General features: G+C 37.1%; 4 protein-coding genes and 1 pseudogene across 4 annotated transcripts in view; 2 read left to right on the top strand and 3 right to left on the bottom strand.

Annotated features, from left to right (window-relative positions):
* LOC100371844 (cleavage stimulation factor subunit 3-like) overlaps positions 1 to 18,258 on the bottom strand; it is a 53,143-nt gene extending 34,885 nt beyond the window's left edge. Inside the window, exons 1-3 of the mRNA XM_006823926.3 lie at positions 18,089 to 18,258; positions 17,614 to 17,709; positions 12,280 to 12,375 (exon numbers count right to left, since the gene is read on the bottom strand). Coding sequence (XP_006823989.2) covers positions 12,280 to 12,375; positions 17,614 to 17,709; positions 18,089 to 18,121 — 225 coding nt within the window. The 5' untranslated portion in view covers positions 18,122 to 18,258. The remainder of the gene's footprint in view (positions 1 to 12,279; positions 12,376 to 17,613; positions 17,710 to 18,088) is intronic.
* Positions 18,259 to 20,958: 2,700 nt separating this feature from the next.
* On the bottom strand, positions 20,959 to 21,526 carry LOC102805217 (histone H2B, gonadal pseudogene; annotated as a pseudogene).
* Positions 21,527 to 21,843: 317 nt separating this feature from the next.
* Positions 21,844 to 22,221, top strand: LOC100371231 (histone H2A-like). The gene has a single exon (XM_002740651.2). The coding sequence runs from the start codon at positions 21,844 to 21,846 to the stop codon at positions 22,219 to 22,221; it is 378 nt and encodes a 125-aa protein (XP_002740697.1).
* A 959-nt stretch (positions 22,222 to 23,180) lies between these two features.
* On the bottom strand, positions 23,181 to 23,562 carry LOC100371079 (histone H4). The gene has a single exon (XM_006823924.2). It carries the CDS (start codon positions 23,537 to 23,539, stop codon positions 23,228 to 23,230), a length of 312 nt encoding a protein of 103 aa, XP_006823987.1. The 5' UTR covers positions 23,540 to 23,562; the 3' UTR covers positions 23,181 to 23,227.
* A 768-nt stretch (positions 23,563 to 24,330) lies between these two features.
* On the top strand, positions 24,331 to 24,838 carry LOC100370926 (histone H3). Its single transcript, XM_002740649.3, has one exon. The coding sequence runs from the start codon at positions 24,331 to 24,333 to the stop codon at positions 24,739 to 24,741; it is 411 nt and encodes a 136-aa protein (XP_002740695.1). The 3' UTR covers positions 24,742 to 24,838.
* Positions 24,839 to 25,295: the final 457 nt, after the last annotated feature.

Here is a 25,295-nt window from a genome sequence, read left to right as displayed (position 1 = left end):
CTTGTAAACAAACACTGAAAAAAAAGCTGAGTAACAATTACGCATGGTTGAGAAGAGACTGCCAAAATGGCTGCTCTGATCTAGAAAAAATATTTTGAGATGAAAGTAGTAATCTGAAAAAATACAAGTTCACTGTCAGAAGTGTAGACTGACCTATTTTTTCGCAACTACTTGTCAGAAAAAATAGAACTGATCATTTTGAGGTGCTAGGGCTATTAGCACCTTGGGGGGGGGATCTCTGAACCAGGGACAAACCATGGAACTATAAGTTTATAGTTCCATGGACAAACCAAGTTCATTTGGTACTCAAATATCAAAAGTTTGATAAGCTAAGTATGAATGAGCATAGTAAAATCTGCTTTGAGAGCTTCCAAAAATTACATGTATTGGTTTATAACCATTACTAAACAGCTTACCAGGTACCAGAAAATTACTGAAGTACTGAATTTTTAAAATTGACCTCTTCTTTCTCGTCTTAAAAGCCGAAGTTTTGCTGTGTGACTGACCACCTATTTACCACCAGATATGATGTTATCAGTATACGACTCATGAAGACATTTTTGTTATCAATATATTTGGGGATGTAATAATTGAGTTTTTCACAAGTGGGCAACAATTGTAGATTGTCGGAGCAGTCAAATCCTGATCTCCCATCAATATAATCATCAATTTGTAATACCAAAGACACGAATATTTCAATTGATTTTCCATATTTTGGGTTTTGGGAATGCAATTTGAAAATACAGGTGTACACAGGGGGAAATACTGAATATAGATCCATTGTAAATTCGTAGTCATTTCTGAAACTTGTCATCTGCTCTGCTGCATCAAATTAGACCGGTTAAGCTTAAGCCATTGTCCGCATGCACGGTGTTGTTCCGTCCGGACATTCCCCATTTTGTGCGGTAATTCTATTCATAACCGTGTATGTGCAATACGTGGTTGCACAATAAAAAGTTTACCAACAAACAGAAAGCTGTGTTGCAATGACTGCCAGAAAGCGCTTGGAGCTTTGCATTTCTGATGTCTTCGGCTTCATTTCTGCCGATATATGTAGCAGTGACATCATGAGCTTTGAGGTATAACACCTACTCTTCTGACAACACTATTACCACGCTCGATGGTCGCAAGGCCGGTAAAGCATAATAACATAAAGATTTACTATTTCCAATGCGACTAAAAACGAACACATCCAACTCGGCACTAAGTATCGCTTACATAGCTTTGGTTGAGTTGCTTGATGTATGGATATCGTCGCTGTATTGCCTCGACATCCAAGCCAACACACCTTCCACTGTGCACAGCAACATTTATTCTTGGGTCGGGCATTTTCACCACCTGGCAATCATCATGGTGAAAACAAAGGCAATAAATTCTCAGAAAACGGTATTTTGGGATGGTTGTTGACACCCCCCTGAACTGTGCAACAAGATTACCCCTATATATGCAACATTTGGTTGTTCAGGATTACTTCAAAATTAAGTTTGTGCTGTTTTCTCAATTTTAATTTCACCGGCTTTTCGAACGGTGTTTCACAGTAGCTCGCGCAAGGCCCATAGAAATACATTGAAGAGTGTTATACATCTTAAATAGCAAAGTGGAGCGTCTTTGTGACTTAGCTCCGCCTCAAAGATTTTGAAGAAAGAAGCAATATGATTGACTATTGGTAAAATGATTCTAAACTGTGAGGGCATTGTCACATACACATAGTCCTAATGAAATACTTCAAGGTGATAGTGGAGTGCTTCACCGGGACACTCATCTTAAAAATTCAAGATGGCTTAACCAGGTGACCACCTTTGCCTCAGCCCAACTGATTTTGATGGGTCGTATGACACCAAACGCATCGAGAAATTTGAAACTACAGCAGAAGTTGCGGAATCGTGGCTAACAACACGACTGTTCATCATGTACATCAGAAGTGCTTGTGTATAACCACACTACATCTATCGTTCTTGTAGAACAAGCAGCCTCTCGGCTGAGATAGCTCCGCTGTTAGCAATGCACATTTCAATTAAAGAACAGAAGATATCATTAGAAAATGAACAATATGTATAGTATCAAGCAATGGGACTTGCTGTTTTCAACAAGAATTCAAAAATATCACTTTTTACGAAAAATTAAAAACATATTCACCAAAATTAGAGAATTAAAGATATCATTACAAAATGAACAAATCTGAGAGAGGTCCACATGTAGTACCTATATATGTACTATAAAAGCAATCAGACTTACGGTTTTTAACAAGAAGTTGAAAATATCACTTTTTATCATAAATTACAAAAATATTCACCAAAATTAGAGAATTAAAGATATCATTACAAAATGAACAAATCTAAGAGAGGTCCACATGTAGTACCTATATATGTAATATAAAAGCAATCAGACTTACGGTTTTTAACAAGAAGTCGAAAATATCACTTTTTATCATAAATTACAAAAATATTCACCAAAATTAGAGAATTAAAGATATCATTACAAAATGAACAAATCTAAGAGAGGTCCACATGTAGTACCTATATATGTAATATAAAAGCAATCAGACTTGCGGTTTTTAACAAGAAGTCGAAAATATCACTTTTTACCAAAAATGACAAAAATATTCACCAAAATTAGAGAATTAAAGATATCATTACAAAATGAACAAATCTGAGAGAGGTCCACATGTAGTACCTATATATGTATTATCAAAGCAATTGCACTTGCGGTTTTTAACAAGAAGTTGAAAATACCACTTTTTACCAAAAATATTCACCAAAATTAGAGAATTAAAGATATCATTACAAAATGAACAAATCTGAGAGAGGTCTACATGTAGTACCTATATATGTAATATCAAAGTAATTGGACTTGCGGTTTTTAACAAGAAGTCGAAAATATCACTTTTTACCAAAAACGACAAAAATATTCACCAAAATTAGAGAATTGAAGATATCAACATGAAACGAACAAACCTAAGAGAGGTCTACCCAAGGTACATATACACCAAGTATCAAAGCATTCAGGCTTGTAGTTTTCAAGAAGAAGTCGAAAAAGTAAAACATTGACACGGATGACGACGACGGACAATCACTCATATGATAAGCTTCGCTCGACAAAGTCGACAGCGGAGCTAAAAATGGTTAAACATAGTTTTCACTGGCTTGAGAAATGGAGTGCCTTTAGTACAAGATCATTTTAGATAATGTCATGGTACTTCGTTACATTATTCTGCACTTGTATTCAGTTGCATGTGGCACAACTTTTTCTACTGACCTTTTCTCAATTTTGTTGTGATTGCTATTGATGAAGAGACAATTCTCTTTATCATTGAGAATCTGATATTGGCACGCATTAACCTTATCACCACCAGTTTCCTCTTTTCATCACAAATTCACAAAATATATATATATTTTTCATTTTCCTTTTTTTGACTAAAAACTGAAAATTGACTCAAATTTTGTCTGTTGGCTCCAAAATTAGGGTTCCTTTATAAGAAATCAAAGAAAGCTTAGAAAGAACTCCCATGTGCTGAGAAGAGTATTAGAGACACATTAAAAATTAATTCAAAATTACTTATACTTGAGATATTGATGGAATAGCTGAAAACTAATTATGCAAATAAGGTAACTAATATGAATAGATTTAAGTGTAAAACTAATAAGGTCTGCACAATGTACAAGTTTCATTGAAATGTGATTAGAACCAAAAAAATATTAATTATTATGCTAATTAGAGAATTAATATGAACAGATTTTAACCCAAAATTAATCAGGCTGTCTATTGTCCTAAAGCATTTATGTACCAAGTTTTATTCAAATGTGATGATCAATACTAGAGATATCAGTATTAATTAATTATGTTAATTAGGTGATTAAGAAGCATAAATATTTACCAAAAAACTAATATGGCGTATAGTCCTAGGTTCATTGAAATATGATGGGTACTCTTTAAAAGTTTCATTAAAATCCAATGAGTGGTTTTTAGACATCAGTGCAATAGCCATAAAACAGCAAAAAATTAACTAATTATGCAAATTAGGTAGTTAATACATGTAGGCACAATTATTCATCCCAAAATTAATCAGGTCTCTGCATAGTCCTAGAATATCTATGTTGCAAGTCTCATTGAAATGTGATGATTAGTACTTGGGATATCAGGTGAAAAGCTGAAAATTAACTAATTATGCTAATAAGGTAATTAATATGCACACATATTTACCCAAAAACTAATCAGGGGTCTGCACAGTCCTCAAGTAACTATGTACCAAGTTTCATTGAAACGTGATCATTACTACTCGAAATATCAAAAGCTGAAAATTAATTAATTATGCAAATTAGGTAATTAATAAGTACTGATATTACCCTAAAAACTATCAGGTATGTGCAGTGTCCTATGACATCTATGTACCAAGTTTTATTGAAATATTATGATTAGTATTTGAGATATCAGTGGAAAAGCAGAAAATTGATTAATCATTATGTAAATTAGATAATTAATAATATTAACAGATTTTTATCCAAAACTAATCAAATCTGCGCATTAGTTCAGAGCATCCATGTGCCAAGTTTCATTGAAATCCAATAAGTGTTTCTTCAAAAATCAGTGGAACAGTCATGGAACAGCTTGAAATCAGTTAATTATCATTCAAATTAGGTAATTAATATTCATAGATTTTTACCGAAAACTAATCAAATCTGCGCACTAGTTCAGAGCATCCATGTGCCAAGTTTCATCAAAATCCAATGAGTGGTTCTTCAGATATCAGTGGAAGTGTCTTGGAACAGCTAAAAATCAGCTAATTATTATGCAAATTAGGTAATTAATATTCATAGATTTTTACCAAAACCTAATCAACTCTGCGCATTATTCCAGAGCATCTATGTACCAAGTTTCACCAAAATTTGATTAGTGGTTCTTGAGATTACGGTGGAACAAAAAAGTGACATACATACATACAGACATACAGACAGGGTAACTGCAAAGACTCCCTTTTGTGCTTCGCTCACAGGAGTCAAAAAGTACAGAAATATTAAGGCGAGAAAGTCTGGTGGTGGAAAGGTTAGGAATTTAGACACACCAATATCAGCACAAGCTGAATAGGATTCTGCATGCAAGTTGATTCCAGAATGTGTTATCTTTGTCAAGATAAGCAAAATAAGTGAATTGTAAAACCAAATCCACTTAATCAAGTGCATAATTTGCATTAAATTCCATGTAATATGAGGTTATCACAAGAATAATACAAAGTATGTGATCATAACGACTAACATGCAGCAGAGGACAATGTGACCAATTATTGCCCACGTTCATTCTTCGCTGTATTTTCGTGACATTATTTTTTCATGCTTATAGTAATAATTTACTAGTAATGAGATTACAGCAACAAAGAATGTTTTGCACTGTTTCCATTACGTGTTATAGCACTTTTGTGTCCAAATTGAACAAATGAAAAAGTTTAAATGCCAATAACCTTGAACATGTTAATGCCGATGATGGAAGTTATCCCATATTTAAGGGGAAATTAGAACGAGTACAGATACCTTTACAAGAGGTTCTGATACACATTTTCATGGAACAGCAAAATCTATCGTTTTCAGTTATCTTTTATCTGAGGATATCAACAAGTTGTGATCAGACAAGATAGTGTTTAATTACGTCAATTCTTTTAAGCAATATAAACCAAACAAAATGTGATGTACTAGAAACTCAATAAGTAGTGGTACACTTGGGTTAAGCTTATTTTGTTTGGTTAACTGATTACATAATGCAACGATTAATAACGTGGACACGACATGTCGTGTAAATAATACACTACAAGCGAAGATTGGATAACCAACGAGACTTTTAATATAGAACATTTTTGAATTTATGTAATATCTCGTATTTGCTTTACATACAAGAATTGTACTTGGTATGAATGTAACAGCAGATTCATCATGATCATGATTACTTCCGTAAATCTCTACAAGTACAATCACACAGACAAATACACAAGTGACACACAATATATCAAGTTCCATATTTCTTATTTAATGTCTTTGGAAACTGTACAACTAGAATTTTCATTGTAAGATCAGACAATTGGTATTCAGAGGGCACCTAATTTCAAAGCAAAAATTTGACAAAATGTCAAAAATTAAACTTGTGAATGGTTTTAGTTGTATATGAAATCGATTGATGATATGAAAAAAAAAGTATGTACACACGAGTCTAAGGACGTATTACTGTATTTGATTTTTAGTAGCTAATCTCTTCTAGGAGTTCATGTAACCAGTGTCATTTGCATAAAAGTGTATGCTACAGAGCAAATACAGTACTGTAATATACTTTATTTAAAATTAAAAGACATTTTAGCAGTTTTGTATGAAGTTAATTTTCAGTGTTTTTTGATGAGTAAAAATATAAAATATAGGAAAAAAAAGGCACATTGGCTGGACTTTATTTTATTTTATCCTTTCAGTGAAAATATTTATAAGTACATTGCCATATTTGATATATCTATATAACTGTACAAATTTTAAAAACTGACTTATCACGATTTAGAAAAATGAATAGCCGCTCGTCAGCCATTCTGAATTAAATCCATACAAAATATGTCATATGACAGAGTCCCTAGTGTTCAACAGCAAACAAGTCTGAAGTAAGTTGGATATGTGACATGGTTGATGTATAATGTAGATGCAAGGTTTGATTGCAATCAGTCAAGGCATCTCACAGATGTGATTCTGGAACAGTATTTGTTACAGCAAGTCTCAGAAGTATTGGGGCAGCCAATTTGCAAACTCGCTAGCGAATTGGCTAACTGCTTTGGTTTTGGCTAAACAGTTGGCTTTCGAATCTCGCTGGCGTCGTCTTGCGGCCACGCCCACTTAAGGCGAATCTATGTAACAGTAGGGGACGATCCTCATACTTTAGGAGCTAATCAGCGACGGTCTTACAGTTGGATGGCGATTTCGCTTTCAAATATACCAGGGAAAGTGTTCTATGCTCTTCGTGTACACAAAAACGACGAATGAGGTCGATTTTTCCAGCGGTTGGCTTAATGTTACCCCAACGGATCGTTTGAGTGTGAAAGTTTGTTATTTTCTCCCTGATTTGTAGGAAACTGTTTCTGAACCTATCTATTTAGTTTCAAGCAGTGTTCAAGATGGTTACCCTCATATAATAAATATTGTATTTATCATATCATCACTTGTACGCCAGCTGACTGTGACCAGTTTCGGGCTCAAATCATTCAGGGGAATCCAGACATGTACCAGGCTGTCCCCTAATGCAATATAGACTCGCCAATAGTGGACGCGATCACAAGCCGGCGCCAGCGAGATTGGAAAGCCAATCGTTTAGTCAAAACCAAAGCAGTTAGCCAATTCGCTAGCGAGTTTGCAAATTGGCTGCCCCAATACTTCTGAGACTTGCTGTAACACAAAATGTCTGTCAGTCAGCTATTTTGAAACCGATTTGAAAAACAAAGTGATGTTCATCAAAATTCCATTATGTCCAATGTTTGAGCATTTGTCTTTGCATGGCCAAGATCAAAGTACAGAACTGGCTGAAATGCATGGTTTTGATGTATTTTCAACATTAAAATGGCCACCATTTGGCCATTTTGAATCAGATCATTAAACAAATACTTGTGCATGTTTGATATGATGTATGTGGCAATAGAAGCGCATAAAAACAAAAATTATTGTTGTATACTGAATAATTAAAATATTACTTATTATACATCTGTTGCCTTAACGCCATAAGTTACAGCGTGCCGTAATTTTGCGGTATTGCACTGGGTATTTTCATACCACTCAGACAGTACACAACCTGAGAAATTGCGGATGGCACAAGCTGGGGTGTGCACGAGAAGGGAAGGGACTGTGTACAAATATTCCAATAACTTCCTTAGTGTATGTGCCCAAAGAAAGACATTCGCAGTTACATGGCTTGTGAACTTGCTCGATTCTTATTTTTCCAGCTGCAACAGAGCAAACTAGGTCAGGTACGATGTCAATGAAAAGATTAGTTCATTGGCGGATGTTACGGGCCTGGTTGGTTATGTAAATAGCGGGGTTCGTTTAGGAGCTCGTCAACAAATACGTCCAACAATATGTTGAGTATGCAATTGAAAAAGTACAAATGTGTCCCTGAATAAATAAATTAAAAGATCCCGAAAAAATGGTATATTGTATAACCCCTGAAACTTCGCAGTGAAATGATCGATGACCGACATGTATGCATGCCAGTTTTCAAGACCTTTTATAATAGTGGATAATAGCGTAATGCATGTTAGCTTACGGAATTAACACCTTCGGTTTAAATGATAACACCTGTGTACCCAGTAAACAACTGGACGGACCGTGCAAACTGCATTTCCCATGATTCCCTGGTGCAATCCCTGTGATTGCAGAGCCGCGCTTTAAAACAAAAGGCCACCAGTCAGCCATTTTTATATATGTATATCAAGGTCCTAATCTGTTCAATGCATGTTCATAGTTCGAACACAATCTATTCATACATGAGCATGGAGACCCTGTTCCAGAATGAAAAAAATACTTGATTTTTATGAATTTTAGATACAAAAATGGCTGCATAGTTATCCAAGATGCATGATGTATGTGTGAAGTTTGCATGTGATTGGTCTAGGCATGTCCAAGCGAGATGTAGGCACAGAAACACAAACAGATCAATCCAATAGTTTTTGGTTTCGGACTGCATCCAAACAGGAACTTAAAATGACACGCGTTCATGTGTTTGAAACATTCGATATTGGTGCATCTTTACAACTAAAAAGGCTGCTATTTCGCATCAGTGCATATGTGTGGAGTTAGAACTGGAGAGGTTTAAGTATGCTTAATCACTCATCAGGAAGAGACCATTGCTGACTAATTTTCATTTCAAGCATTGCTATCAGGTCCCCTGCAGCAATATGCACATTTTATTCAGATAAGTTTTGTTAATGTGTAATTAAGGCTTGGACTGCAAACAGAATCAGACAGCAAGCTGTAGTTTCAAAACATTGGGTCACCATGGCTATGAATTGTGCATAGAAAATTCAGTCACCAATCAGACAATGTCCAAGCATTGTCTTACACACAAAGAAAAGTTTAAAGTGAATAGTATATTTTATCTATTTCATTGGAAGTTGATTTTTTTTTTTGAGCAGACAGTTTTCTTTCAAAAGGATTGAATGGAACAGGGCCATTTTGTACGACTGAAGTTGGTTGTGGCTGATTGGATGATCGATTCCCTGAAATGACACGAGGTATTTTAACACGTTTACAGTACCATTCACATCCCAGAATGTAAATCAATGCAGCACATAACATGACATACCGCGCAAGATAAAGATTTTACACTTTGCATGTTTACTTTGGCCCGGTATTCAATTGAATCCAACTATGAAAATTTTAAAAAGTTTTATCAAGACAATGATACTACTAGTATGAACTACATACATTTTGAGAATCCACCATACTTTCCCAAGGCTCAGCAAGGCTTGCTTGCCTCTGGCATCGACTGGAGATGTGAATCAAACATTCATGTGTGGAAGATGCAATTTTTATATATTTTTTTTTAACAGTTGGAAGGCAGGCCATCGTTGGGGAGAGGATGCAACTTTTGGGTAACTGAATATTTTACACTGCAGTAGGCCACATTACGTGTAGTAGACTTAAAACCCTCAACCCACCCAGCCAGCCACATACACTTGATCAGATATGGAGTAAAAACTTTGAGAGCACTGCCCAAGCTTCAAACTGTATATACATGCATGAAATTGTTGAATAATCGATTTGTTTCGGAAATTTCGGGGAGGGTTTAGCAGAGCATAGATCCTATACATTGCATAGGATAATCCCAGGAGTCGTAGTACATGTACATGCACTTGGAAAACAATTTAACGGACCTCTGTATCACAATATGTAAACAATAATATTGCAAACTTGAATCACCAGAGGGACTGTGCTATCACCCATTTTTTTTTTCTGGGAATTTATTTGGCTGGTTTTATATTGGAGATGTGTTAATACAGAGTAACAATTATTGCAGTATTGTGTATAAAGTTTATAAAGAGAAAACAATGTGATAGTAGAAACGTATATGTTGCATTAACAGGATTCTGCCAAGCTGCTTTCAGTATTGGTTGCTAATTAATATTCATGAGCTGATTATATTAATTTTTGTCAACTTAGTTAAATTAATCTGCTTGATAAATATGAATAGATTTTATTTCAGAATCGCATCTAAAATGTGTATCGAGACATTGACCCCAATCATTACAATCAAAGTGGAAATGAGAATTTTTCTTTCTTTTAATGGAATACTGATAAATCACATTTATAGTGTGAAGTGATTATTCCTTGGATTAGTCTCAACACACTTGGTTCTGCATTTAATTTTATGGAGGAGTCATAAAAACTAAAACCTCAAATAAGTTTACTACACTCAAGTGCAAGTGCAGATTAGCCCTATTGTCAATTCGGGCAAGTTATTCTTCAACTCTAACAAATCCTGCACTGCAATGTTAAACTTATTTATCAATCACCGTTTGGCTTTCCATTATCCAGATGTAACAGAACGTCAACAGTGCATTTCATTCAAGTTCTGCTCTGTGTAAATGTTTCTAAAGGAGTTATTGTGTTAAAACAAACTAGGACAATAGATGGTCCAGAGGCCGACATGAGTTGTCATCGTAGTGTTGGTTGGCCACTTTTGTTCTGGTCAGGAATTTTAATTGCCTGATGTTAGCGACCAGCAAGGGCAGATCTCCGTACTAATCTGGCTACATTCATTTTTAGGACTGAGAGAATGTTGAATTTAAAAACATGTCCCTTAATGTTTGTTGGGTTGTCATTTCAAGACGCACGTTACACAATGCACATTACCGGTACATTGAATGAGTGTAGATGGCCAATTTGGGGGCATTCTGGGTAAAATTCATCACCAACTTGTTTCTCAAGCACACTGTAGTGTTCACTGGAACAATTCAATACTCACACACTTACCCGAATATTATCTCGTAGCTGGGTAGCTAAGATAGGCAGCCATCACCGTCAATTGTGTTATGCAAGTATGTCACACAAGTTTCCTTTCATGAGGGCTGTCACTTCATGCAGACTTTACCCGCAATACAATGCATACAAATACAAACTCGTTTCTCAGGTCTGAAGAATCCAGGCAAGCATTCAGTAAAACATCCATTCCTCATACAATTCACTTCACAAATATTACTCTATAGATAAGCAAGGCAGCCACCACTCCATCATCCAAAATCAATTTAAACAAGCATACTACTGTGACACATACCATACAAGTTAGAATTTACATGGTGTCATTCCAATTTGGGTATCAGTGGAAATCTTAATGTTCCAAAACACATTATTTCATGTAAGTACTTTAGTACTTTACTATCCAAATAAAATAAATTCTTTCATGGTGATAACCAATACATTGAATTCAGTTTTGATGAAGGCAAATCGACTTAGTTACTTGCAAATTATGAATGAGATCGGTTGTACTGGGGTTTTTTTCCGAATTAACCTCTCAATGCCTCACAAAACATGCATTCCATGCAAGATATACATAAATTCAACATTCACAATCATTCCATTCTGATCAGCACAGACCAACCAAAGAATGAGACAATGAGTCAATAATGACACAGACTCACAGAAGACACTAAGACCACTCATTAGGTTCAACATTTTTGAATTATTATAAAGTCAGTGAAAAAAAAAAAAAAAACATTATGGCAATTTTTTTTTAAATGTACTCTGCAGGTTGACTGTAAATATAATGTAGTTATATTTGTAAATACTCCAGTGGCAACAGTTGTACCGATACTAAATATACTACCATGGGACTACTCATTACGATAATCCCACATTAATTGTAAAACACTGTCTGTAATAATATCATCGGTTGTATGGTCGCCATCACATAAATAGGTTAATAAATTTCCCGGCCACTCACAAGGTAAGTCTATGCCCAAGATGGTATGCATACAAGCATTGAAGCTTAATTTTGTTATATAATATACCATTATTTGAAAAGTTTTTGGTTTCCCAATGTTATTTTGCCTCAATACATGCGTGTGAATCAGTCATCATAGCAATAACTTATTGACCAGAAAACGCTAAATTTTAAGCCATGAACTTGTTTTTAGGCTCATTTTTACTAAATATAGCACACCACTTTTGAGTAAAGTCTTGCCAAAAGACATGCACTTCACTAGAAATTAATGGGTTAATTTCTAGAATTACTTTACAAAAAAAATCCAAGTAAAATAAGAAAATAACTAATAGTAACCTCTGCTTCAATGTAAATCTTCCAGTATCTTCCTGCATTTGGAAACTGTGCTACCAGACGTTCATATACTTTGCGTGCTTTTATAATCTCTTGTCCCTGAAGAAAAAATTTGTAATGTCAACATTTTCAATTCAGACCCTATTATCTATGAATTGAAAAGGGTAGCTAATAAATGTAATTTGATTTAAAAACAAATGTATTATGGGCTTACAGTGTATTTACTTTGAAAATGCTGGGGCTCAATAAAATTGTAGCAGTAATAAATTTAGTTTGCAGTTAATACATCGCAATGGACCTATATCAAACATAACACAAGCCAAGGAATGCCACTTGAAGGACAGTCTCAGATTGTCTCGAAACCTAAAAAGTTTTTTTTTTACATTTTGGAAGGCGTAGTGAGGGTTAGTGATTTTATTTGCTGAACTTTAATTTCACCCTTGTACTATATTAGTCATTAGCACATAAAGTGATATGAAGGCATGTTAAAGAAAATACACAAACATCAAAATAAACACTGCGAACATTTTAATGAAATGTACACTAGTTAAAAATCAACAATGTAGCAAATGTTTTCGCACAATTAAAACATCGTTTATGGAATGAGGTCGGGGAAAAACGAAAAAAAAATTATCAGCTGTCCCCTGACATCGCAAAAAAACAGGGTACAGAAATGAAAATTGTTGTTTTAGGATAATGCCAAAATTGCTTGGATGTGATTTTTTTGGGTGGTGGTGTTTGGTGGGTCATGCATGAATTCTATTGAAATAAATAACTCCCTGAATTTAACCACCACTTTCTTTGACTTCCATCAAAGGAGTTGTTTGGTTTCTGAAAATATCAATGTTGTATGATGCAAAATAAATAACATCTTATAAATACAGACTTTACTATAGACACCACAAACCCATTCCCTTATTTTTTTTCACAAATATTTATAAATTTCACAATTCAAACTAAACCCACATGTTTCTATATTGCCAATTGAATAACTTTGTAACACACACTGTGCTGAATAAATGCCTTTGAAATCAAATGTATAAATATTTGTAAAAATTGGAGCTTGTTGTGTCGGGAGTAAACAATGAAACCAGTCTAATAGCGAACCATTCACCAAACATGAAAAAAAAATATTTGGTTTACAGCTCAGCCTCTTATTCAAGTGGAACAGGGAAGGAAAAATTACATTTCTCCTGGTTTAGAGTACAAGCTCGCTTTCTGAAATGAAACTGTAAAGCTACTCGTGGCCAAATTTGTTGGCCAATTTCTAGTTCGGTCATGTATGGCAAGTCATACTGTACTCTGTAACACTACCAACACCCCAGGGGAAACAGGTGAAATAATAAAAGAATGAAACTGAGGAAAAACCAAGAGCTACAGATCTGCAACTAGATTATTGTCTGTATGTATGCGTCATCTAAAACGATTGATCTGCTAAAGTCAGCTTGTGTAGCCACAGTGTCTTGTCTATAAGTTACATACCAGTGTTTTGTGCATTGTCTGTCAAAATGAACGCCAATTTAAATATTTTCCATGGTAATATTGCATTGTGCATACAGTCAATGTACAGTCAAACCTGTCTATAGCGGCCACCCAAGGGACTTTGAAATTTTGGCCTTTATAGACAGGTGGCCTTTCTATACAGGTTCACTAATTTATTCATGAATATTAATTAGGCACTGAATGTATTAAAACGGATCTCGCAACCCCATTTGACACACTATTACACTACTGTACACAGTATCCAAACACTTTATTACAAATAAAAATGTTGATTTTAAATTGTATTATGTAAACTAAAATCATTTCACAAAAAATCGATCATTGCACAATAATGAGTAGTATGAAAATTATTTGAAGATTTGTACAGTAAAGTTGATGTTCAGCAGCAGTTTGAGTCTCATTTCCTACTAAAGAAATCACTCCGCTTGCTTTGCTTAGCTATTCTGAATTTCTTTATTTCTTTAAATATCTATTGTGTCTGGTAACTGTTCTAATAAATCGGAATGTTTCTGGGCTATAGCAAATTCTTTCAAGGAGAAGGAAGAGGGACAGTTAGCAGTGCTTTATTGATCCCTACAACGTTACGTATACGGAAAGAACACTTATCTATTGTATTCTTCCAGTTACATGTACGTGACAACTTGAAAGTTTCCTCCCAAATCACAATTCCCTAAACATTTCGTTCATTTTTTTTCAAAAATTTTCTCGACCTACCTCACTTACGAAATGGTTGATCCCTAATCAAAACATTACTTTGCGCAATCGAAATCTGTGCGATTTCCATGTTATTGTACTGGTGCAACAATAGGAACATGTGAACTATGCCTGGCGGCTTTGGCCACCCATGGAGGTAATAATGGGCCGGCGAACTGGGGTCAATTTAACATCATTGTTAAAAGCATCTATTGTTACATGTACCGAGGCAGTAGCGACCGAAAAAAAATTGTTGAACGAATTTAGTTTAGACAACGAGACGATACTGCACACACATTCCCTCGCAGTGATCGATACACACTAACGCAGGGCTAACGGAAACGACTCTTCTTTTTGACCCGAGTTATCATAACCCCGGAAGAACAAGAACGCACATGCGCAAGGCTAATTAGCATAATTTATTTGGATGGATAAACAGGCATGGCCGTTGCGTTGATTTTTTTACTTTTTGCTATCAGTTCCAGTTACATGCGTATTTATCGGTAATTATAGGAGTTCAAAGTGAATAAATATCGATACTAAATAACAAGTGAGCTGTTATGTTTTTTTTGTTGGTAATCAATTCGATCGAGGATTTACCGTCAGCATTCCGATTCACCCCAGCCACATGCATAGGCAGTGTAGGAAATTTGTCCAGATTACATACCAGACATCAGGTTTGGTAACTTTCATAAGTTACAAGCCCTGCTAAAATGTTACCAGTCCCGCACATTTTTTCAATTATTTTCGCACACACACACACACAAATAAACACAAGTTGTATACAATATACTATGCACGGTTTATTTTAACAACAAAGTAGCTGTAGAGAACATGTATATTCAGAACATGATATATCAGACGTCTGTGTCACTGTTGCTCTCGGCTAGATCAGAAAAATCTGAACCATAGTCAGAATCTAATCCAGCTACCAAATGAGCATCACCATCACCATCTGTTTCAGCTTCTGCAACTTCCTCCTCATCAAGTGCTTCAGCAGCTCTCTGCTGCTCTACTGCCTGTATAGCACTCAACTTCTTTCTCCTCTGTCCTTCCATAAAACTTGGTTTTTTAAAAAAATTAGTATTTATTGATTTTCAGCCCCCAAGTGACTGTGGGTGGAGCATTCTTTGCGTCGAATATCGATTTGGCTTGTTTATGACCAATTGACATTTCATGGCATGTGAGGGCATCATGTCTTAAATTGGTACAGCCGGTTACAAACGATCCCTTTCCGTACTTACGGAGTTTGTCTGGTATTTTGCGGTTTGATAACGGCCCGTAAATAGCCCAGCAGATACGGCAATACACCGTATGATTACCGGTGTCATCGGTGACTAGCCCTGCGTACAGTGCTGTGTGTACGGGGACGCGTTCGGTTGATAGATGTCCCCACCACAGCCCTGCGTACCTCCATAGACAAAGTCCGGGACTTTGAAAAATATAATTTTTTTAATGAAATAACATGCCCAGGTACCAAAAATGATGATCGATCACCAGATATATCCAGAACTCCCAGTTCGGAGTCCAATTGTGGATGGAATCGGCTACTTTGCCCTAAAAACAAACACATTCTCTTGCGTGAATGAAATTAAAAATGGCGGCGTTTGGTGGATAATTCCTCCGGTATCAACGCGTTTACATTTTGTCCGTCTTTACTAGTCGCTTTTTAAAGACATTTCAAGTTTCAGATAACTTTGTAATGGTTGTTACGGATAACTATCGTCATTTCAACCGATTTCGGCTGGGAAACTACTTATTTTTAACTTGCGCACCAATTACGGTGCGCTCCCCGACTTTGTCTATGGAGGTACGCAGGGCTGTGGTTGGGACATCTATCAACCGAACGCGTCCCCGTAAACACAGCACTGTACGCAGGGCTACATCGGTGACCAGCCATTCTTTGAACTCCGTCTTCCAGCTTGGAACGATTTTGCGAGTACGTTTTGACTGGTCATACTCCTTATTTGCCGCAATTCTATCGATGCTCGACTTCTGTTTCTTTGTTGGAGGGTCTATCCCCAAAAAACGATACATGTTGTACGCGAAATGAAAACTTTGTAAACAAACTACTCAACGATAGAACTGGTCAGGGGTCACCGGAAGTGTCACTGCACCATGGGAGATAGGACCTGACCCGAGGTCACGTACCTATTATTATGTTAATAAGTCAATGGATTCCGTGTTGTGGGTTGAGAATGCGTGTCGGCAAGTCGCGATGTGCGACGGCAATGCAATATTTTCATAGTTTTGGCTGATCACGTTTCTGTTTAAAATGTTTAGAGCACATATAAAGAATGGTAGCTTGTTTTTATTTTAATTTCGGCGGAAGAATGTGGTAACATGTTACCCGACCACCGGACAGGGAAGTTTGAAATTCAACCAGTCCGATACGAAAGTTACCCGTCTCGGGCGTGCGGACGGGCAGGAATTTCCTACACTGGCATAGGGACCGTGACTGTGTCCTGGCGACTCACAACTTTTGCGGGTCGTCATCGTTGTGATTGCTCGATTCATTAATTGAACAAAATTGTAAGTTATTCCAATGGTATACATATTTCAACAAAACATTAATGACAGCATGTTTTTTTATCAAGACAGTTTCAAATTCGTAATTATGTTTTTGGCGTTCCATAGCCATCGGTACGGTGTGCTTGCCGTGGTAAACTGAATTATAAACAAGAATAAAACATAATTGCCGAAGCCATCGGTTGAATGAAAGGTGTGAAAACGTGCTAACTTTGTCCTTTGTGAGCTTATTAGTTGTCTGAGGTGGAAGGCAGTAGTCTGCAAGACATCCGGGAACTATGTCCGTTATATGCAGTTCAACTGTTCACTGCGGCCGCTGAAGCGTGGCCGTTGGCCGCGTTAGGCAGGTGGCCGCTGTAAACAGGGTACTTTACATGTAAAATTTGTAGGGACTGTTCGGTTGTGACCGCTATAGGCAGGTGGCCGCTATATCCAGGTGGCCGTTAACACAGGTTTGACTGTAGTTGGGTTTAGACAGATTTTATTGGATAGCTTTTTTAAAGCAGCGATATGCAAGTGACAACTGAAAGCAATTTTATATTCATATTCACCATTCAGAAATATTGAAAATATTGAAGACAGACATACATGTCTGTCCAGTGACCACATTACCTGTGCTTCGCGAATTAAAACACTCCATGCCTCCGTGTCGTAGGAATGCGATTCTATTCTCTTTTCAGCTTTTTTGACTTTTTCAGGAATATAATTCTGGATGGACAGAAATAAATAAAAGATAGTACAGACTATTATGTAATAAACGTGTAAGTACTCCCCCTTATTTTGTTAAATGAGTTCTGAGCCGAGTGACAAATTTGGGAGGTTGGGTCACATCCGGGGGTCACATCTTCGACGTCGACGATATTGTCACAACAAACATAGTTGGTGAGATGAAAACATAACAGAAATGATTATAATAACACAACTATTGGCGGTATGACTATGTAAATTGGTCCCTGGATAGCTGCAGAAAGGGCGTAAATTGATTTATTTACTTATGTACGGCCATGTTGTTATTTTTAGACGCGACCTCTTTCGTCACGTGCTAAACAAAACATGTAAAATACGAACAGAAATCGGTTGTACTCACCTCGAGATCCACGTCTGCGTCTTTCTTGGACATCTTAGCGTTTGAAAGAAAACAAATCAAAGCATCTACACACAAAATATTGTAATTTAGTTGTTTATTTTAAAAAGTCGAACCCAACAAAACAACGCACACAGTACAAGAAGCCTCCAATATGGCGGGTGTAAGAGTTCCCGGATGCATAGTATAGAGGGCGTTTTTACAAAACAGGTTTTTTCAATAATCTGACGAATTGTTTAAAAAATAATAAAGACAACACGAAAATATATCATAAACTACTCTCGAGGACAGTTATCATAAGTTATAGAAGTAAAACATGTTACGGTATCATTCAAGATCAAATCGGCGTTGATTTGACAATCTTTTAGAAGAAATCAAGTCAGAAAAACCTTCAAATTAGAAAATTTCCTTACAAAGCCAAAATATAGAAAATAATTACTAAATTAAAAAATGTATGCTCACAAACTACCAGCACACAGTAACTTTACTGCGAATGAAAAAACAACCCAACCTACAGGTTTGCAATATAGCTCACTTTTTGCTAACAAAATAGCAAATATTGATAGTTCAAACGTAACATTTTTTTTGGTAAGCTGATATCATTATTGCTACTTTGTTAGCAAAACAGTGAGCTATATTGCAATCCTGTGAGTTGGGTTGTTTTTTCGTTCAAAGTAAAAATATGTTATGTGTAATATCGTTGATAAATTATGCTGCTCGTTTAATTGCACTAACAAGTACACTGGAAGAACTGATAATAATTTTAATTCCGAGATTAATATAATCAGCATGCAGACAAAAAGTAAATAAAATAGATTTCCCAGACCAGTTTTAATATCTTTCAGATTGATTCAACATTATACTGTCGTAATTGTAATTTACGAATCATTAAAGTTGTTATTTTATTGTAGGGTCGATCAGTGGGTGTAAATAAAAAGTTGATCACGACGCTAACTCAGGAAATGACTCAGGAAATGACTGTACGGAAAATGCAACCCGACAAATAATTTCTTTTTTTGTGCGGGTACTCGAGGGTTTACCTCCCTCTGGAGCGTTTTTGAAATTTTAGGTGTAAGTATGGTTCCTATTATACAGGCTATTCTCACAGTCGGAGCTACATAACGATCCCCCAAACGTTGCCAGGACCAATCACAAACTGGAGAAGACAATGAATTTTCGGATTAACACCTCTGTTTTCCCCCACCCTAACCAACTTTCCCCCACGCTAAGGAAAAAATCTTTTGTCTTCTACTGATTTCCTGTTCCGGTCCGTCTGTGAGAATAGTGTTTTATATTGTTATTTGATACTGACTTATCGTAGACAATACACAGTGTTCTTGTAGCACAAAACTATAAGTATCCATTCGATGAAACAATGACATCACGTCTGCACTGGTTATTTGGTATGTACAATAAATCATATATATTTATTAGACACAACACTGTCCCCAGAGAGATCAACAGTAAAGTTACATGACGGGAACAAAACAGAAATGAACACATAATTTAAAATATAATATAATGATTTTGCTGCCTTGTGTGAAATTTGCATTTAATAAATATGGCTTTTTTAGTAATTATGTCATTTTCGTTCATTATCAAAATAAATTAGTTTTTTTTTGTCTTGATTCGTAATGCCAGGGATGGATTTTGAAGCAGCTTCATATAGCCGTTTTCTTTGTTGTTTATAATATAAACGAACAAGATAGGATGAAATGGAATACATCTTCTGTTTCCTCTTTATCACATAGCTCCATGATTTTACATAATAAACCAATGAACATTTTCATACGATTTATGATCTTTCTCAAACATAATGAGTAGGCTTCTAGGTTAATTTATTCCCTTTTTTCTAATGTCTTCTAGCTTTAAAGCGGGGGTCATCACCTGCGCATGCGTCAGATGGCCATAACGTGTCGTTGTTTACAAACAAACGACTACCCATGAGCATATGTGTTTCAGCGTGTGTGTTATCGTCGCATGGGATTCAATTCCCGTGCGTGCGCACTCGTTTTATACACAAGTTTTACTATTGCCCAGCGCTTGAATGGAAATTTATTTTGCTACTGCAATCTGAAAATACACACACAATACAAAATCTTGCAAAATACGTATTCTACACTTTACAAAAACGTCATAGTTTGTTGGAAGGAAATTTAACTGAAATATAAATTTAATTTGGTATTCATAGGTGAAGTATAAGTTTGTAATATTCAGACAAGCAGTAGCAGTGATTATTCTTGTCAAACGATTCATTTATTTATTTGTGTTACATTTAAGTGTGTACATTATGGCCTATGGCCAATGGTACTGAATAAACATATATATAGCGTGCGCAAGTGACAACCCTTCCGCTTTAAATTAGTATGCTCCAAGAAGAATTCAGATGGCGATATTGATGGTCCCATTGTTCTACGCCTTTTATAAGTGTCTAACTGAACAATGACATGCAATAAGCAGCCTTTGTGACCTTTGCAGAATATTGTCTTTTTCCCGCTAAGGGGTCGACAACTTCGCGCGGGGTGGTCAGAATATTTGCTGTAAAAATGCAAGCTAGACACAGAGAGAAAAAGTCACGGAATTTGTCACAGGGAACAAATATTGTCACATTCAAAAAACGTATAGATAACAGACCGCGGGTAAAAATGTACTGGTCTTACTCGTTCAGCCACACCCTATTATTTCAAATGGGTGACCCGTAAGCACAGTCTGGATATATGTGGGTCCATAGAAAACTCGCATTCCAACAAACTGCCAAAATTTGTGCATACTAGTATATGATCGAAATTTACAACCATGCAGGAAGTACTGTATACTAGTATTTTTTTCAGTGTGGTAGAGGAGTACGAATTCACAGTTGGGACATTATACACTTTAAGTTAACTAATTAGTTTTATTAGCTACAACTGCTGTTGTTGATACTATGAACATAGGTGAAATACAATGGCTTACATGAAAGGTGTTAAGTGTTACGGTAGTTCTCTATTTGGAGGATGTGGTGGCCCTGAAAAGGGCCGTTTGGTTTGCGTACGCTAGGCATACATTTTACTTGGAGCTGGTGTACTTGGTGACGGCTTTTGTGCCTTCACTGACAGCGTGCTTGGCAAGCTCACCGGGCAACAAGAGACGGACGGCTGTCTGGATCTCTCTGCTGGTGATGGTTCTACGCTTGTTGTAGTGAGCCAAACGAGAAGCTTCTGATGCGATACGCTCGAAGATATCGTTGACGAAGCTGTTCATGATTGACATGGCTTTGGATGATACACCGGTGTCAGGGTGAACTTGCTTCAACACCTTGTAGATGTAGATACCGTAGGATTCTTTCCTTCCCCTCTTTCTCTTCTTCTTGTCACCGCTACGAGGGGCGGCCTTGGCCTTACCGCCTTTCTTCACTGCTTTACCACTAGCTTTGGGAGGCATATTGAACGTTAGAAATAATGTTCTTAATGATAGCAACGTACAAAGGTTCCACTATAAATAGTGAACGACATGCAAATGAAGGATTCGACAAGCAAGGCGGGAAACGCAGCGAACGCAAGAGAAAACACGACTTTAAATACTAGTACATGTGTATACATATACATAGGTCATGTATTATTTACCCCGCCCTTTACTTTAACAAGGTCACCCAATACTGTATTCTGATTGGTTGAAGTAGTACATGGTCAGAATCCGAGCGGGAAGTATAAATACTGGGGACTATGCAACCGAATACTCATAGCTTTTTTATCAAGCTAAGCTGACACTATTATACCAATATGTCTGGTCGTGGTAAAGGAGGCAAAGCAAAGGGAAAGTCCAAGACTCGTTCCAACCGCGCTGGTCTACAGTTCCCAGTTGGTCGTGTACACCGTTTCCTGAGAAAGGGTAACTATGCCGAGCGCGTCGGTGCCGGGGCTCCAGTCTATTTGGCAGCTGTACTCGAATATTTAGCCGCTGAAATCCTCGAGTTGGCCGGTAATGCCGCCCGTGACAACAAGAAGTCGAGAATCATCCCCCGTCACTTGCAGTTGGCTGTTCGCAACGACGAAGAATTAAACAAATTGATGTCCGGTGTAACCATCGCACAAGGTGGCGTACTGCCTAACATCCAGGCCGTACTTCTGCCAAAGAAAACCCAAGCCAAATCCAAGTAAATCGTATGCTTTAGCGTACATTAACCAAACGGCCCTTTTCAGGGCCACCACATCCTCCAAAAAGAGAACTACCGTACAATGTTTGCTATACGTGTCTCTGTAAACTCCGTGTTAAATCATGTCTGTCCCCACTATTTTTTTGAGCAGGCTGAGGGGTAGGGTAAGTCACCCCACACCCCAGGATAAATCCTCATTTGTTCATGACATTTTGCCACTTCTGTCACCATATTACTGATCTGTTTTTTAAAACGTTTATTTAATACATCCCAACTTTTTTATAAAGATAATTTAATAAATATTTCAAATATCCCACACATATGCAATTCCACAACCGCCAATGTGTCATGCCATCAGCACACGTTTCCAGGTAAATTCGAAATGAATCAGATGTGGCCAACGACTTGCTAAAAAGTGATATTCTAACTTCGAATTAATCATTAAACCCGAATTAAAATGTTTATATTTGTGTTCTAGAGCTATAATGAGAACTATATACTTATATTGTACCGCTGTTGTTCATAATTAATAACAAAATTTGACTTTACGCGAAATGTTCAAAGCTGTAGCACGAAAAGACAGATTTGTTTTACTGTGTAAATGTACGTTTTTTATTCGGGACATAACAAACTCGCTTTCTCGTTTTTATCATTATGTATGTGAATTTGGTAAAGCAAGCCAAGGGAAACCATCAACTTTTGTAAACACACACACAGAGAAAACTAGCCATGCTATGAGTAAGCTTATGAAATACACCATGGAGGTAAAACCTCCAAGAATACACGTAGACATACTTTCATACATTCACTCTGTATGTGGCTTTTTTCATTGAAATGCTATAGGAAGTGTATAAATGGGTAAAGTTGGATTACCCCGTGGACACTTTTAATAAACAAAAGACTGTACACAAGCATAGAATCAACGACACACTACAGTAACGGCAGTTCTCTTTTTGGAGGATGTGGTGGCCCTGAAAAGGGCCGTTTGGTTTGGTTTGTGTTTAGCAAGTCTAACCACCAAATCCGTACAGAGTACGGCCTTGGCGTTTCAATGCATAGACAACATCCATAGCGGTGACGGTCTTTCTCTTGGCGTGCTCGGTGTAGGTGACGGCATCACGGATGACATTCTCCAAAAAAACCTTCAATACACCACGGGTTTCTTCGTAGATGAGACCAGAGATACGCTTTACACCACCACGACGTGCAAGACGACGGATAGCTGGCTTGGTGATACCTTGGATATTATCACGAAGAACTTTACGATGACGCTTGGCGCCTCCTTTTCCTAGACCTTTTCCTCCTTTACCACGGCCAGACATGTTTGATGAGTACAGGAATATAGTCAACTGATGATTATGTGCAATGCGTCCCGTACTTTATACACCAATTGCGAACGTGAAAGAAGTCACGATATATGGCCTTGAAATTTTACCGCCTTTTTTCGGCCTCGCTACTGATTGGATAGGTTTTCGGGCGTCTCGTCCAATAGAATCATTCACAATCGGTCAATACACTTTTATAAATCAACCAGATTCCCCGTTTTCTCACTTTGGATATATACTGTCCTTTATACCCCCTCGTCAAACTTATAAATAATAATGCGTTACTATGGAGGTACAAATGTTAAAATTGTGTTCCTTCGTTCGTATCGTTATAAATGAAACCATTTCCATCTAAAAAAGAGCCAATTGATCCGATGAGTGATGAAAAACTTTGGTGCCCTGCTTTGGCGAGTCTAGATAGTCTATAGTCATGGGACTATAACCTTCCTGCCTCCGCCATGCATATACCCCTCCAATACCGTGTTCTACTTGCTTCCAAGAAAACACTGTAAATACAATAACAAAAAGAGTTTCACGCCGGAGATTCATCCGAATCTGTATTTCAAGAAATTGTCGAGCTTGAGTACATTTTCGGATTCAGCTGCCACAATTTTAACCAATAACAATTCGTTAATTTTGACCAATCAGAAACAACGCTAATGGACCAATCTTAGAACGTCAATAATCCGGTCCTGACCAATCACAATGGTTCTTCTGTGGTATAAATATTGTGGCGCCATTTGTCGAATCCATATCACTTCATTCTTGATCGAGAAGAAGGTCTCAACATGGCACGTACAAAGCAAACTGCACGTAAATCTACTGGTGGCAAGGCTCCACGCAAACAGTTGGCAACTAAAGCCGCACGTAAGAGCGCACCAGCCACCGGAGGAGTGAAGAAACCTCATCGTTACAGGCCAGGTACCGTAGCTCTCCGTGAAATCCGTCGTTACCAAAAGAGCACCGAACTTCTAATCCGTAAACTTCCATTCCAGCGTTTAGTGCGTGAAATCGCCCAAGACTTCAAGACCGACCTTCGATTCCAGAGCTCTGCTGTCATGGCTCTACAAGAAGCCAGCGAAGCCTACCTTGTCGGGCTTTTCGAGGACACGAACTTGTGCGCCATCCACGCCAAGCGTGTCACAATCATGCCGAAGGACATCCAACTTGCCCGCCGTATCCGTGGCGAGCGTGCTTAAATAGACAGCCAAGCACACACAAACCAAATGGCCCTTTTCAGGGCCACCACATCCTCCAAAAAGAGAACTACCGTCATTAATAAGTGTCATAACATCATGTGTGTTTTATTGTGTTGATCAATGTGTGTGTGTATGTACGAGAACGCGTTTGCTTGATAGATGCCCCGACCACAGCCCTTGCGTACCTGCGACTGAAAAGCGCAAGTTAAGAATAAGTTACAATTTCCCAGCCGAAATTGGTTGAAGTGACGTAACGGCCATTGACAAAAAAACATGAAACTAGCCAAACTACCCCAAAATATGAGCCAAATAACTTAAAACTAGCCAAACGGGCCATTGACAAAAACGAGCCAAAATTAGCCACAAAATCAAAAAAAGATACTTCGAAATGGCAATTGGGGGCGCTGTCCCCAAACGATACAATAAGATTTAAATAATAAATTAATAAAAACCTCTTGATAATATGAGCAAGTAAATGCTAAATAATTATGAGACAATAATCTAATACAAAATAATTTTAAGTAATAAATCAATCTTAACAGAATAAACACTAT

The sequence above is a fragment of the Saccoglossus kowalevskii genome, chromosome 12 (genome assembly GCF_978046115.1).
Source record: "Saccoglossus kowalevskii chromosome 12, keSacKowa6.1, whole genome shotgun sequence".
NCBI lineage: Eukaryota > Metazoa > Hemichordata > Enteropneusta > Harrimaniidae > Saccoglossus > Saccoglossus kowalevskii.
This window is presented reverse-complemented; position numbering and strand designations above follow the sequence as displayed.

Coding starts and splice junctions, on each gene's coding strand:
- LOC100371231 (XM_002740651.2), top strand. CDS start 21,844: ATGTCTGGTCGTGGTAAAGGAGGCAAAGCAAAGGGAAAGTCCAAGACT.
- LOC100371079 (XM_006823924.2), bottom strand. CDS start 23,539: ATGTCTGGCCGTGGTAAAGGAGGAAAAGGTCTAGGAAAAGGAGGCGCC.
- LOC100370926 (XM_002740649.3), top strand. CDS start 24,331: ATGGCACGTACAAAGCAAACTGCACGTAAATCTACTGGTGGCAAGGCT.